This window comes from Eleutherodactylus coqui, chromosome 2 (assembly GCF_035609145.1).
Source record: "Eleutherodactylus coqui strain aEleCoq1 chromosome 2, aEleCoq1.hap1, whole genome shotgun sequence".
Classification (NCBI taxonomy): domain Eukaryota; kingdom Metazoa; phylum Chordata; class Amphibia; order Anura; family Eleutherodactylidae; genus Eleutherodactylus; species Eleutherodactylus coqui.
In genome coordinates, this window is record NC_089838.1 from 336461732 (window position 1) to 336476018 (window position 14287).

Sequence of the window (14287 nt, forward strand, 5' to 3'; positions counted from 1 at the left end):
TTAATTTAACATCATTTAGAATGATGCTTTTCAGCGCCTTCATGGGCAATTTAATGGACAGGAGCTGGCTTATTGACTTGTATGAGAGATGTTCTGGGATTTGTGCAGAGGTCATTTAGAGGATGGACAATGTCTTCATTCAGCCTTACATACTATGTTACTATGTTACTATTTAGAAAAGAGTGGGAGGAGATAGTCACAATGTATACCTATTATGAATGATGAATGATGAATCCTGTATTAACTACATAAAGGTGTTACCTCTCAATGCAATTCTGCCTGTGGTGTTGGTGAGATGATTGCTGCAAAGCTTTCTCTACAGAACAGGAAGTGAAATACTAGTATTCAGTGTGTAAAATGCATGAATTTATAAAAATATAGATTGTGACCGAAAATTAAAAAAAGGAAAAAATTACCAAAAATTCTTAAAAAATATGTTTAAAGGGGTTGTCCCGCGGCAGCAAGTGGGTCTATACACTTCTGTATGGCCATAATAATGCACTTTGTAATGTACATTGTGCATTAATTATGAGCCATACAGAAGTTATAAAAAGTTATAAAAAGTTTTATACTTACCTGCTCCGTTGCTGGCGTCCTCGTTCCCATGGAGCCGACTAATTTTCGCCCTCCGATGGCCAAATTAGCCGCGCTTGCACAGTCTTCTATGGGGCCGCTCGTGTAGAATGCCGGCTCCGTGTAGCTCCGCCCCGTCACGTGCCGATTCCAGCCAATCAGGAGGCTGGAATCGGCAATGGACCGCACAGAAGCCCTGCGGTCCACGGAGACAGAGGATCCCGGCGGCCATCTTCAGCAGGTAAGTATGAAGACGCCGGACCGCCGGGATTCAGGTAAGCGCTGTGCGGGTTGTTTTTTTAACCCCTGCATCGGGGTTGTCTCGCGCCAAACGGGGGGGGGGGGGGGGTTAAAAAAAAAAAAACCCGTTTCGGCGCGGGACAACCCCTTTAACACAAAAATGTGATTTATATGATAGGTCCTTTTCTGAGGACACATTCCCTTTACGATCTCATTGGATCCTAATGACCATGTCCAAACAGATTTCTATAGAAAGCCCACTTCAAATGATTCTCTATATAGGCTAAGCTGGCACCCACAGCTCTCAAATATAGAATGACATCTGGTCAATATTTAAGAGCCCAGATCTTAAAGAATTAAGAATCAAGAAGTAAGAAGACATACGTAGATCCAAACATATGATTGCTACTGATGTTGGAGAAGACACATCTTTAGCCAGGGATATAGAGGTTATTCGTGATGCATACATTTTGAGTATTTATCATCTAAAATTAGGACAGAAAAAAAGGAAATTGGCTAAAAAAATGCTACAAGAAGAAGCATAATGGCTGTACAGACTTCATTCCTTAAGGCCTGTTTCACATGGGCTACAAAATCTCACGATCTCTACAAAACACATGTATGTGAAGCTTATGGTGTCCAATGGGTTCTTTCACATGAGCGATGTTTGTAGCCTGAAGGAATAGGCTTCACATCCATGCATTTTGTAGCGATATCACATCACAAAATGTTGTAGCCCATGTGAAACAGGCCTAATCTCCAAAGGTCTAAATAACAGTTTTGCATTTACAGCTTTCATTTATGGATCATAAAAAGTTAGTTAAGGTAAACCTGCCATTTTGGATTTAATAACATTTTGCTAACTGCAAAAGTATTGGCATCCCTGTGTAATGTACCAAATCTAATTCTCTAATTTCCCAATGTCGTAGAAACATAAAATTTGGCATGACCATACTTTAGGTCCTAAATAGGAAAAGTAAAGGGATCACAACTCAATAATTCAATGTTAATTGCAAATGTAAGTTCGCCCCTATGTAATGTAACTTCTCTGTGTCATACAAGCTTGAAATTTGTCGCAAGCATTCTTTATGTCCTAAGTGAGGAGAGTGGATGGGGTGGCATATTCTGCAGAGGGACATCAGTACATACAGCCTGAGGAGTATCTAAAGCTCTTCTATGTGTATACATAATTTATTCCTTAGTTCCTCTAAAGTTAACTTGACTTCATAAAGTTTTCCGTGTGAACAACACATAAACACTAGAGATGAGCGAGCATACTCGTCCGAGCTTGATACTCGTTCGAGTATTAGGGTGTTCGAGATGCTCGTTACTCGAGACGAGTACCATGCGGTGTTCGGGTTACTTTCATTTTCTTCCCTGAGAAATTTGCGCGCTTTTCTGGCCAATAGAAAGACAGGGAAGGCATTACAACTTCCCCCTGCGACGTTCAAGCCCTATACCACCCCCCTGCTGTGAGTGGCTGGCGAGATTAGGTGTCATCCGAGTATTAAAATCTGCCCCTCCCGCGGCTCGCCACAGATGCATTCTGACATTAGTTCAGGGAAAGTGGTATCTTGGTGGAGCTGCTATAGGGAGAGTGTTAGGAGTGATTTTAGGTTTTAAGAACCCCAACGGTCTTTCTTAAGGCCATAGAAATCGCAGATTGCACCTATGTGCGATCTGCGATTTCTGTTCTCTTCTCTATATGCGCTCAATGGGGCCGGCGGCAGCAGCGCCGACCCCATTGAGAACATATAGAAGACAAATCATTCTTCTCTGCCACAGCTGTAACAGCTGTGGCAGAGAAGAACGATGTTTGCCCATTGAATTCAATGGAGCCAGCAATACAGCAGGTTCCACTGAAAGCAATGGGCTGCCGGCGAGTGCGGGGATGAATTGTCGGGAAGGGCTTAAATATATAAGCCCTTCCCTGCAATTCATCCAGAAATGTGTTACAATAAAAATATATACCGGCGTATAAGGCGACGGGGCGTATAAGACGACCCCCCAACTGTTACCTTATACGCCGGCAATACAGTGGAGCAAAGAATAAACATCTTTACTCACTTCTTCTGACGTTCTGCAGTGCTCCTGCAGGCTGTCGCTCCCTCCTGGTTCCCGGCAGAGCATTGCTTTCTCTACGAAGGGCTTTAAATCCCCGCCTCCAGAAACACACGTGCCTTCAGCCAATCACAGCCAATGACAATGATGTCATTGAATGGCTGTGATTGGCTGTGTTTCTGGAGGCGGGGATTTCAAACCCTGCGTCCAGAAAGCAATGCTCTGCCGTGGACCAGGAGGGAGCGACAGCCTGCAGGAACACCGCAGAATGTCAGAAGAAGTGAGTAATGATTTTTATTCTTTGCTCCACTGTATTGCCGGCGTATAAGGTGACAGTTGGGGGGTCGTCCTATACGCCCCGTCGCCTTATACGCCGGTATATATTTTTATTTTTACACATTTCTGGATGAATGCAGGGAAGGGCTTATATATTTAAGCCCTTCCCGACAATTCATCCTGCGATCGCCAGCAGCCCATTGCTTTCAGTGGAACCTGCTGTATTGCTGGCTCCATTGAATTCAATGGGCAAACATCGTTCTTCTCTGCCACAGCTGTTACAGCTATGGCAGAGGAGAACGATCTTTACGCTGACAGTGCGGGGGGGGGCACTCTTGCCGCTATTGTGGCTTAATAGTGGGACCTGGGAACTTGAGATGCAGCCCAACATGTAGCCCCTCGCCTGCCCTATCCGTTGCTGTGTCGTTCCCATCACTTTGTTGAATTGCCCAGATTTTCACAAACGAAAACCTTAGCGAGCATCGGCAATATGCAAAAATGCTCGGGTCGCCCATTGACTTCAATGGGGTTCGTTACTCGAAACGAACCCTCGAGCATTGCGAAAAGTTCGTCCCGAGTAACGAGCACCCGAGCATTTTGGTGCTCGCTCATCTCTAATAAACACCTGTATCAAATTAACTCGGGTGAAGCCGGGTAAATCAACTAGTTGTATTATATATGCATGCATGCCAATCAAAAAGATACATTTCATGAAGCCTAGAACATGAACAACAAAAGTTTCTTCATTGAGACTACATTTCTGTGATTTATTGCAATATGTTCCTGGACATCCAAACTGGATGTTCCAACAGTGGGCTGCCATAACGTGTCTATCCTATTGTCCACAGTATTGTTCTTACATATTCCTTATTTCTTGGTGAACTAGCTCAAGCTTGCATCACCAAGACAATTTTGAAATCAATCCAAATGACTGTGCAGGCTTCAGAGCCATGAGTAGGAAACAGAGAGAAGTTGAGTCACCTCCATCAATATCACTTTTATTGACATTGACATCTACCCCATAGTCCAATGTGTCCCAGGTTAGCAGCCAGCCCCCCCATCTAGCAGCTATGGGAACATAAAAAATACCACCCCAACCATCCATGAGCACAGAGCATGAACTCAGGCATTGCACAGCTGTTTAGAATGGAAATGCCACCCTTCAGGCTAGTAGATATAGAAGCTTTCTGCAACGTGATGCTCCATGCTAACTTACCGTACCAGATGCCCAGCTTCCATTTGTTTGTCCAAATAGCTGTTACTGCCTTGCACTGTCGTGTGAGTGATGGCATGTTTTTGGCGTCGAAGAATGCTGTCAGTGGCTGGGCACACCTGGCCCTAGACAACCTTGACCAAGGACATTACATATGCTAAGCAGCACACTGGGTGAATGTCCTGCAGATGGGGCCAAAATCTGAAAGTGGTGGTCCACGTACCTTGGTACCCCAAGAGTTGTGGAGTTGTGGGATGTTCATCCTTGTTTTTCCCCTCCTCTTCCTCCTCCTACTCCTTTTCTTCCACAACCTCTTCTTACCACCTTTCGAAACCCTCACCCTTGGCACAGATAGCCGTATGTGATAAAATCCAGCCTCCATAGAATGAAGCACTTGGTAAACACCAAAATGCTGTTCTAAAGCTCATAAGTCTAGGGACAGCCACTCAGCCGAAGAGCTGTGAAAGGCTCTGCAAGCCCAATCTAACATGAGGCTGACCCCACATGATCTGATGCCGGTAAGGTCATGAGTGAAAATGCAGTAGTAGTGTATTACTTCTTAAAGAATTACCCAGGTTTACATGCGGTGCTGTAAAAGGCCAGTAAACTATGCTCACACTTTTAGCATTCACACCTAGCTGCCTCTCATTTGCCAGATTTGGAATAACCAATCTCCCAACTGTCTGGCCAAACATGACAGGGAGGGTGGCTTTGGGCAAGAAAAGGGGGAATCTTCTCCAACACTTTTCTCCATCCATCCAAGGAAGAAGAACGGGAGAAGGAATGGGGGGGGGGGGGATAATGTAGGTCCAGAGACAGAGGAGTAGGCTATGCAACATTCCTTCCATTACTAATCCCAAGGAATGAGAGCCATTACCCTTAGGCACTATGAGACATATGAACTGCTTGCAGAAGGCCTGTCAAATATTTCACTTCAAAACATCAGATCATTACTGAGTGGCCACTCTCCTTGATCTATGTACAAGGCCAAAATGACAAAGATATCTAAGCTGTGGGCAGTGACCACACGAGGTGGGGAGGGGTTCCTCTCTTCCCAGGGAGCTGGCTCTAGGACTATTAACCCTTTCCAATCCACTGTCTGACGTCTGAAGACATTATGATTTAAGGCTAAACAGCTCCAATTTGGAAGACATCCATCAGGGTTCTCTTACTGCATATTGCCAGCCTCTCTGCTGTCGGAGCCTATCCAACTTGTCACCTCATGCAGTACTGGCTTTAGCCAGCAGATAGCGCCGTTGTATAATGGCAGAAAAAGAGTAAGCCCGCTAGGAATACCAGGATACAAATTGGATTTGAAAGCGTTAAAGTCTTTCCAAAGCCAATAACAGACTCAGTAATAGTTCTCATAGTCCTTAAATCAGTCTCAAGATATCAAAGCAAAGATGTCCTGGCAGGCTGATCGCAGTGGTTGGACATAAAGTAGCCACAGATGTCATATGCACCAATTCTATTGATCTCAATAACATACTTGTTCTCCAGAACCTGGAAGTGTTTTCAGTCAGCTTCCCTACTTCTCATATTAAGCCAGATTCTTACTCACTATAGGCCATGCCAGAAGGCTTGGTTCATCACCTGACAGGGAGGAACACCTCCCTTTCAGCCCATCTCGGTGTGGACTACTTAAAGGTACAAGCTAAAATCACAGTGAGCTTAAGAACCTACGGGGATGTAGGTAATATGCCTTGTGACCTACCATAGCCAATGGCAGAACAGATCAGGTACTCTGTATAGAAACCAGAAGGGAAAACAAAAATAATACAAGACCACTAGGGGCTGTCCTTATGCAGCAACAAGCAATGATACAATTGCAAGCTTGAATATTGAAAGAACATAGCAGTCATTGTACATAAGACTGTGAAGAAATTCTGTGATCTGGTTTCTTACAAACTGATCTACCTGAAATATGCCTTACACTAGAGTGAGGCTTCAGTGCTTCTCCTGGTCCTTCAAGGTTCATAATTGTGACAAAACCTGGACCTACGAGAGTTCGAGAGGATCTTATGATATACTGATAGGTCACTTCAATCTTCTCTGCCGGTGCCTAAATGTTATATAGAATATTGTGAATGGTTTACCCGATCAAACACTTAAGACATGTTTCCTGTATGGCTTTCCTAATATCTTTATTTCTAAGACTGTATATAATGGGGTTGAGTAAAGGAGTAAACACAGTATATAGAAGTGATAGGATTTTACCCATGGTGAGAGTTAGGCCTTTTGTTGGTACTACATAAACACTGAACAGAGTCCAGTAGAATATGGAGACCACAATGAGGTGGGAGCTACAGGTGGAGAAGGCTTTATGTCTACCGATACTGGATGAGATTCTTAAGATTGCTAATACAATATAAGTATAAGACACTACAATGATTGTTGTTGGAACAAAGATAATTGGAAAACCTAATAAATACATCTCCAAGTGGATCATGAAGGTGTCAGAACAGGCAAGTTCTAGTAAAGGAACAAAGTCACAGAATAAATAGTCAATGATATTTAGTCCACAAAAATTTAGCTTTGCTGTTGTTATAATGGAAATCAATGTAACAGAAAAAACAACCAACCAACAATTGATAATTAATATCACACAGTGTCTGCTTGTCATAATAGAAGTGTAATGGAGGGGATTACAGATGGCCACATATCTGTCATAAGACATCACTGTGAGAACAAAACATTCAACTACTTCTGAGGCACTAAAGAAATAAAGCTGAGTGATACAACCAGAAAAACTAATGTTCCCCCCATCATTTAGTAGGATGTGAAGCATATTGGGGACAATATCTGTGGTCACTAGGATGTCACTAATGGACAGTTGTGCGATGAAGAAGTACATTGGGGTGTGGAGGTTCTTGCTGGTGGACACCAGGGTGATGATCAAGAGGTTCCCACATATTGTCAGACAATAAATCACAAAGAACAGACAGAACAACAAAAGTCTTAACCCTTGGTTCACTTGAAATCCAACAATGAAAAACTTTGTGACCAGCGTCTCATTGTTCTCCTGTAAATAGATCAGAGATGGAGTAATAACTAGTGTTAAAAGTTAAAAAGAATAAGAGTAACCTTAGTATATGAACCATAGAGAATGTTTAACTTATATTGTACCATATAGTCTAATTTTATATTGTGAATAAGACTAATCGATTATGAGCATAATTGTATAAATTTTCAGTAGTCTGATGCTAAATAACTTGTGTTCACATGTTAAAACCTATGCAGTGCAAACAGTGCATCTGTCCCCCAACAGGCCTGAAAGGAATCGAAATGGAAACTTGAAGTACCTGCAATCTGTGGGTATACTTAAGCAACACATGGTTTTGTCCTATATGTCGTATCTGTAATGAAGGATGCAGAGTTGTGTTATCTGCAAGCTACCCAACCCTATTGCCAGCCTCAGCTATGTGGTCATCAGCCACCAGCTAAAAGGGGACCACCAGGCATATGAAAGCTGGATGTGATTTCTCCCCTTAGGTCCACTTTGCCAAATGTTCTTCTTTCTCCATGTTTCAGTGTCCTGTGGTGCTCCATACGTCATCATCCTTTTGGCTCTGTCTCCTCCTTTCTAATATTCTAAGAAGCCACTTTCAGCCCATCAGTGTCTGTGCAACACAATTGCTTAGTTCTGCTACTTTTTGTTATGAGACGGGTTCTGGTATTGTATTTAAGGCTTTGTTCCCACAGCATTTTTGAATACACTGTGGGAATATGTCTTAGCTTTCTGTTATAACATAACCAAAAATGGTGTTGAGTTGGAGCCCCCAAATAGAACTGTTCACTGTCGTTAGCCAAACAGGCAGTTGGACTCTACTTCAGTGTCCATTTGACAAGAATTTCATTCATTTCAACTAAATTTGGAGTATATAATAATGTAATTGACTACAGTAATCTATACTCTAAATATTGCAGAAGCACATAGATCCCTTGTCACACCAGCATCAAAATGGTGTCTGTTTGACTTATTGAAACAAATGGCTCCATTCCAGGGTTCTGTTTCAATGCTGTTTTCTACATTTGAGATTGAACCTCACAGCATAATCAAAAATGTTATGGGAATGAAGCCTAAGACTAGCCTCAATATATGACCCATAGAGACGGTTATAACTCATATTGCACAATATGCTGTATATTTATATCATTACCTTTAATTTTTCCACAGTGCTATATATTAGGTTATGATATAAACTTATACTTTGAAATGATATACAATATGTGATGCACTCAGAAATAATCTTTAAGAAGTCTTATGTGTTGTTCTACAGACATTACTCACATCAGATATTTCTGTGGTCTTGACATTCATTTTCAGATTAGTATTTCTTCTCGTTGCTCTCCGTTCTCTGGGGGAATTGGTGATAATAGTAGCAGTGTCTTCACCTTCCATGACCGAGTGAGGACACATGAAGAACTACATGCGAATATTTATGTACAAGGCAAAGCCTAAGTTACACGTAAAATAACTCCCAAGAGATATCACCGCTACTGTCTGATGACACTCCGGTGTGCCGGTCACTGGAGGAATATAAATCATTAGCAGCTTCTGAGAATCCTTCACTGAATCGATCCCTGAAAATATAATATAATAATTAAAATCAGAAGGCTTCAAGACTAAAAACATAAAGGAAGTGACAAAATCACTATTATAACCCACTATGTTCGTTGGCGGGACCCACTAGAATTCACATAGGTCTAGAATACACAAGTCAAATAAGAAGTGTATGATCTCTATCCTCATGTGACAAAATGGACAATATTGGAGAGAACAAAAATTACCAGCGTTCTGGTGTGTAATGGGGATGAGGATAGAAAGTGTGGAAGATAAACTTACTTCACATGGGTGCCTGGTCCTCGGCATCCCTGATCCCAGACAGCATGTAGTATCGCAAACGTAGCAGAGTAGAAGGTCCAACAGGTGGAAAAAACGATTTTATTGATCCAATACTGCGACGTGTTTCGGTTTCTAGTGGAAGCTTGAGAAAGGCTTGAAAAGGTGTTAAGAATTGGATCATAACAATACTGTTATACTGACTTATACCATAAATAAAATATCATCATTAGGGCATGGTCAGTCCAGTATTATGATGGCCATTCAGAGATAGTGTGGGGAATTGGAGACTTTCATTAACACAGATTTACATCTGCCTCTGTTCCCTGTCCCTAAAAAGTTGGGGACACTAACCAATTAAGACCTACACTTGCCTCATATCCCTGCTATATTTTTTTTATGGGGATTTGAACACAAGTACTTAATAATTACCCACTTTGTTTGCTGTTTGAGGACACTATACGGGGTCTTGTGGCCTTCTGATTCCTCTTTATATTTCGTGTGACTACAATTTTAATCTAAGGAGACCGGTATCTGGGGTCCTTTGTTTTGTCACATGAGAATAGAGATCATACACTTCTTATTTGACCTATACTTGAAAAGTCGGGATCTCTTATGTGAATTCTAATGGGTCCCACCAATGAAAAGACATAGTGGGTTATAATAGGGATTTTGTCATTTAATTTATGTTAGTTTTGAAGCCTTCAGTGAAGGCATATTTAACTTATTCTGATTCCTCTGCCTTGGTGACGTTTGCTTCTGAGAATCCTATAGTATCATTTCTAAGAACATATATATACATTGAAACATCCTGACTAACTGACTGATTCATCAATGTAAAGCCGAAACTACTGAAGTTAGAAAGATGAGATTTAGGCCGCTTCCATATGGGCAATGTGATATTGTCGCGAGTGATATTGCACTAACATAGTAGCATAGTATGTTTGGCTGAATGAAGACAATGTCCATCTAGGTCAGCCTGTTCAGCATTGGTGGTCTGTGCGATGTCGCTGCATTTTCTCGTGGCAATAACACGATTTTGTGTCGCTAAAAGTTGCACTACGTGCAAGGCTTTTCAGAGTGGGGGAGGCTTGAAATATAAGCCCTACCCTGAAACTAAGCCCTAGCTGCATTAAAAAAATGAATATATGGCTGTGATTGGTTCATCAAGTGCTAGTTCTGATTGGCTGAGCCACAGCACTCAAGAGCCAGTCACAGCCAGTGCTTCCTGGAGGCGGGTATTTCAACCTCCAATCCAGGAGGGGCTGGCAGAAGACTAAAGACTGTGGCTGAAGAAGATGTGGGACTGGAGGAGACACGCACCAGAGCCTGACAACGCCTGAGAGGTGATTGTATTTATTGATTTTTTTATGCACTTTGGATTTATTTTAGGGCTTTGACAGTAGGATTTCCTACTGTGAAAGTTGCATCACACCGCACAAAAACAGTATTTTCGTGCGATGCAATGCAACATAAAAGAAGGGTCCATAGGGAAAAATAGGCTACAAAAAAAAAACGCAGATCTCGGCTGTGTAGAGCATGACGTGATTTTGTAGTCTTGCATTGTCACAGGCTACAGAACATCGCTCGTGTGGTAGAAGCTATAGGTAACCATGGGCTCTACATACATGCGATTTGTAACACTGTCGCATTGCAACAAAATCGCCCCTGTGTCCACTAAGAAATGATTTTTAGAAATTAAACAGTTAAGGCGGTGAAAAGGATGGACAAAGTTGGTATGGAAAAAAAAAGGATATCTAGGATTGGGTAAATCATGGTGCGGGAAGAAGGACAGGATTTTTGGCAATGCTAACATCTTATATAATATTATTCTACCCAACTAGGAAGGCTCAGTTTTACCCAGTGAGTCTAGTTCTCTCTGGATTTAGCAAAGAAATGTATTTAAATTAGAAGAGATAATATTCGACAATGGGTAACATAACCTTATGCCAAGATATGAAATCACAGATTTCCACTGGAAGGAGAACTCTCTCTTCATTTCCTCCATAGACACTACATCGATATTATTACAGAGAATCTGGGACTTATCTATATTTGGTTTGTAATAGGAGACCTTGCTAAATAAAGAAATATTTCCGACCACTCTCAGAAGCTTAGGGGATCCGTTAGGGACAGGACTACATCGTCGTCGAAAATTTCGATTTTGTGTTGCCTAAGCCCCATCGAAAAACCTTTGATCTCTGTGGACATTCTGATCAGTTCCGCCAAAGGCTCCATGATCATTATGAATAATAGTGGGGAAAGGGGGAAACTTTGGCGTGTTCCATTTGTTATATAGAAGGGTGAGGATAAAGCTCCATCTATTAGGACTCTGGTGGATGGAGTAGAATGAAGAGCCTGAATTGCCTTCAGAAAGTTTCCTGCCATTCCAAATTTTTGGAGGGTGGCAAAGCCCCAATGGAGTCTATCAAATAGGAAAGAAGGCATAGCTGCGATCAGATTGAGTGTTCTTCTTGTGCCATCTGCATCTTCTCCCTCGGTGGACCGCAGGGCTTCTGTGCGGTCCATTGCCGATTCCAGCCTCCTGATTGGCTGGAATCGGCACGTGACGGGGCGGAGCTACACGGAGCTACACGGAGCCCCATTGAGAAAGCAGAAGACCCGGACTGCGCAAGCGCGTCTAATTTGGCCATTAGACGCCGAAAATTAGACGGCAACCATGGAGACGAGGACGCTAGCAACGGAGCAGGTAAGTGAAAAACTTTTGATAACTTCTGTATGGCTCATAATTAATGCATAATGTACATTACAAAGTGCATTATTATGGCCATACAGAAGTGTATAGACCCACTTGCTGCCGCGGGACAACCCCTTTAATGCTTGTGCTGTAATTAAGCTACATGGACCTGTGAGTCCACTTATGTTGACTGTCTCCCAGGGAGAGGTTTACCTTCCCTGCAGTTTACGTTGTATTTCAGTAAAAAAGATTGTTTAAAAAAAGTAATAAATAATTGAGTTTGGTTGGTTGGGGTAGAGAGGAGTCATCTTTTAAATTTCATAGCTTGGCATAGAAGGATTTAAATTCTTCTGCTATGTATTGAGGGTGATTTAGTCTAGCTGCAGAGTTATCAGTTTTGAGAATAAATAAGATTTAAGCTTTAATATGCCTTTTTTTGTCAGGTTTGCCATTAATTTTGAGGGTCTGTCATCGGAGGAGTAGAAATTTGCTCGCATGTATTCAATATTTTTGTTGTATTCCTCCAGCAGAATTGCTCTCAATTCGTGCCTTAGAGGCATTATAATTGTCTGACAAACCTTTAGTTGTGTAGAGCTTTTTCCTGCATTTGGACCTTGGCAAGAAAGTCATTGATTTTAACTTGTGTTGGGTACTTAGTTTTATTAGCACCATAGTGCCTTGTGGGCATTCCATAAGGAAAAATTACTCACATCAGGATTTGTGTTTATCTCAAATCTTTTTCTTAGTGCTTCACTGAGCAAAGCCTGGTTTTTAGATGATTTAGGGTTACATTGTTAGCCACTTTTTTGTACTCCCCAGGGGAAACCCAAGGGAGGTTTTAAATATATATTTGTGAGTGATCTGACCAAGTAGTCGCACGTATCTCAGAAGATGAGAATTTCGGACAGGCCTTTGCTGAGAAATGTGTCTGTTACAGGCACAACACACCTGCTTTCATCAGGTTAGCATCTTTCCAGATTAGCGCTCTTTTGAAAAAGGAATTCAGCCCTTTAGCATTCTGTGAAAGAATCTTAACTGACATTATATGGAGTTAGAGCCAGTTATTTTAGGAATCTGATAACACAGGTCTGCAAAAAAAACTTTTTTTAAAATTGTTTTGATTTTGTTAAATCATCTTTATGTAGTTTTTTGCACAGATTTCAAAAATGATATGGTTTTTTTTTCTATCACATAAGGCTTGCCTACAAAATAAAGTTGAAGTATTTGGAAAAAAAATACAAAAAACGGAAAAATTTTTATTTGTTTTTATTATTTTAACATAAGGTAAAAGCAAAAAAAAAAAAAACAACAATACCTAGCTAAAATAAGCATAATAGTGATACACATGTGTTGCAAAGTTATTATAAGTCTTTGTAAAAACATTTTCTTTTTCCATCAAAGCTTCTTTTGGTCCTTTTTCAGCTGTGTTCTTGTGAATTTTTCCTTTTTAACATCCAACAGTAGTCTGCCATCATGTTGACATTCCATCGACCTTGGTATCTGCGCTTCATTTCTTTTAGATCTTGATAGAAACGGGGGGCGTGGCCAAGCCTGCAGAGTGTGAGGACGCACTGAAACGTGGCTCCGGAGCCATAGAGGTTTTAAAGGCATCTTTTGGTGTTTTTCAGCCAGCAAGTGCTTCCCACACCAACATAAATAACCTTCCTGCAGTGTGAGGATCATTTTGAGCGGTCTCCCCATGAAATCGGGGCATCGGGAGTCCCAGAGCGCAGAGCCGGTACGGAGCCCTGCACGGGAGCGGGGGAGAGGAGAGAGAGCGGTGCGCACGGAGGAGCCTCAAAGGAACTGTTCCCTTGAAGTGGAGGATCCCCGGTGAGCTTCTACCAGCAGCGCCAGCGGAGAGGAGCTGAGGAGAGCTCGGGGAACAAGAACAGCTCACAGGACGCTTCCCCAGACAGCCCCGCGAGCGGGAGCCGCGGCAACCGGCAGGAAGGAGAGAAACAACGATCACAAAAGCTGTGAGTACCGGAGACCCTGATAAGCCTTCCCACATACTAGGCAATCTCTCCAGAGCTAAGGGAACGTTCATTTCAACCAGAACCCCAGCTCCCCTGCAGCAAGCCCGTTTCCTGCCCGAATCTCCCGCCATCCCGCCCCCCCCTCCCTCTTCCCCCACCGTGCCTGCGGCCATTAGAGAGAGCAGAGGCTCTATCCTAAAGGAGCTGTCAGCCCAAACGGCACAAGTTAAAGCAAGACAAAGTCTTATTAAAGGGTGCTGCCCTAATTTTTCCGGAGCTGGTTTACCCAGCTCCATAACTCCTTCAATTTTTGTAGTCTTCAGACACACGTGGGCTAGCACTGCAACCCGCTAAACAATTTTTCATTACCAACAAGCAAATAGCTTACTGGCTCACAGAAAAGA

The 14287-nt window shown here is 42.3% G+C and overlaps 1 protein-coding gene across 1 annotated transcript; it reads right to left on the minus strand.

Moving 5' to 3' along the window:
- Positions 1–6455: 6455 nt before the first annotated feature.
- Positions 6456–9236, minus strand: LOC136610410 (olfactory receptor 5G9-like). Its single transcript, XM_066589640.1, has 3 exons — positions 9155–9236; positions 8865–8947; positions 6456–7385 (listed from the first exon to the last, which is right to left on the minus strand). The coding sequence occupies exons 1-3, from the start codon at positions 9234–9236 to the stop codon at positions 6456–6458; spliced, it is 1095 nt and encodes a 364-aa protein (XP_066445737.1).
- Positions 9237–14287: the final 5051 nt, after the last annotated feature.

What these genes read in the sequence shown, in the direction of transcription:
- LOC136610410 (XM_066589640.1), bottom strand. Translation starts at nt 9,236, where the DNA reads ATGCCGAGGACCAGGCACCCATGTGAAGTAAGTTTATCTTCCACACTT. An exon ending in CATTACACACCAGAACGCTG is followed by an intron (nt 8,948 to 9,154) that starts GTAATTTTTGTT and finishes TTATATTTTCAG; the next exon opens with GGATCGATTCAGTGAAGGAT. An exon ending in CACCGGAGTGTCATCAGACA is followed by an intron (nt 7,386 to 8,864) that starts GTAGCGGTGATA and finishes ATCTATTTACAG; the next exon opens with GAGAACAATGAGACGCTGGT.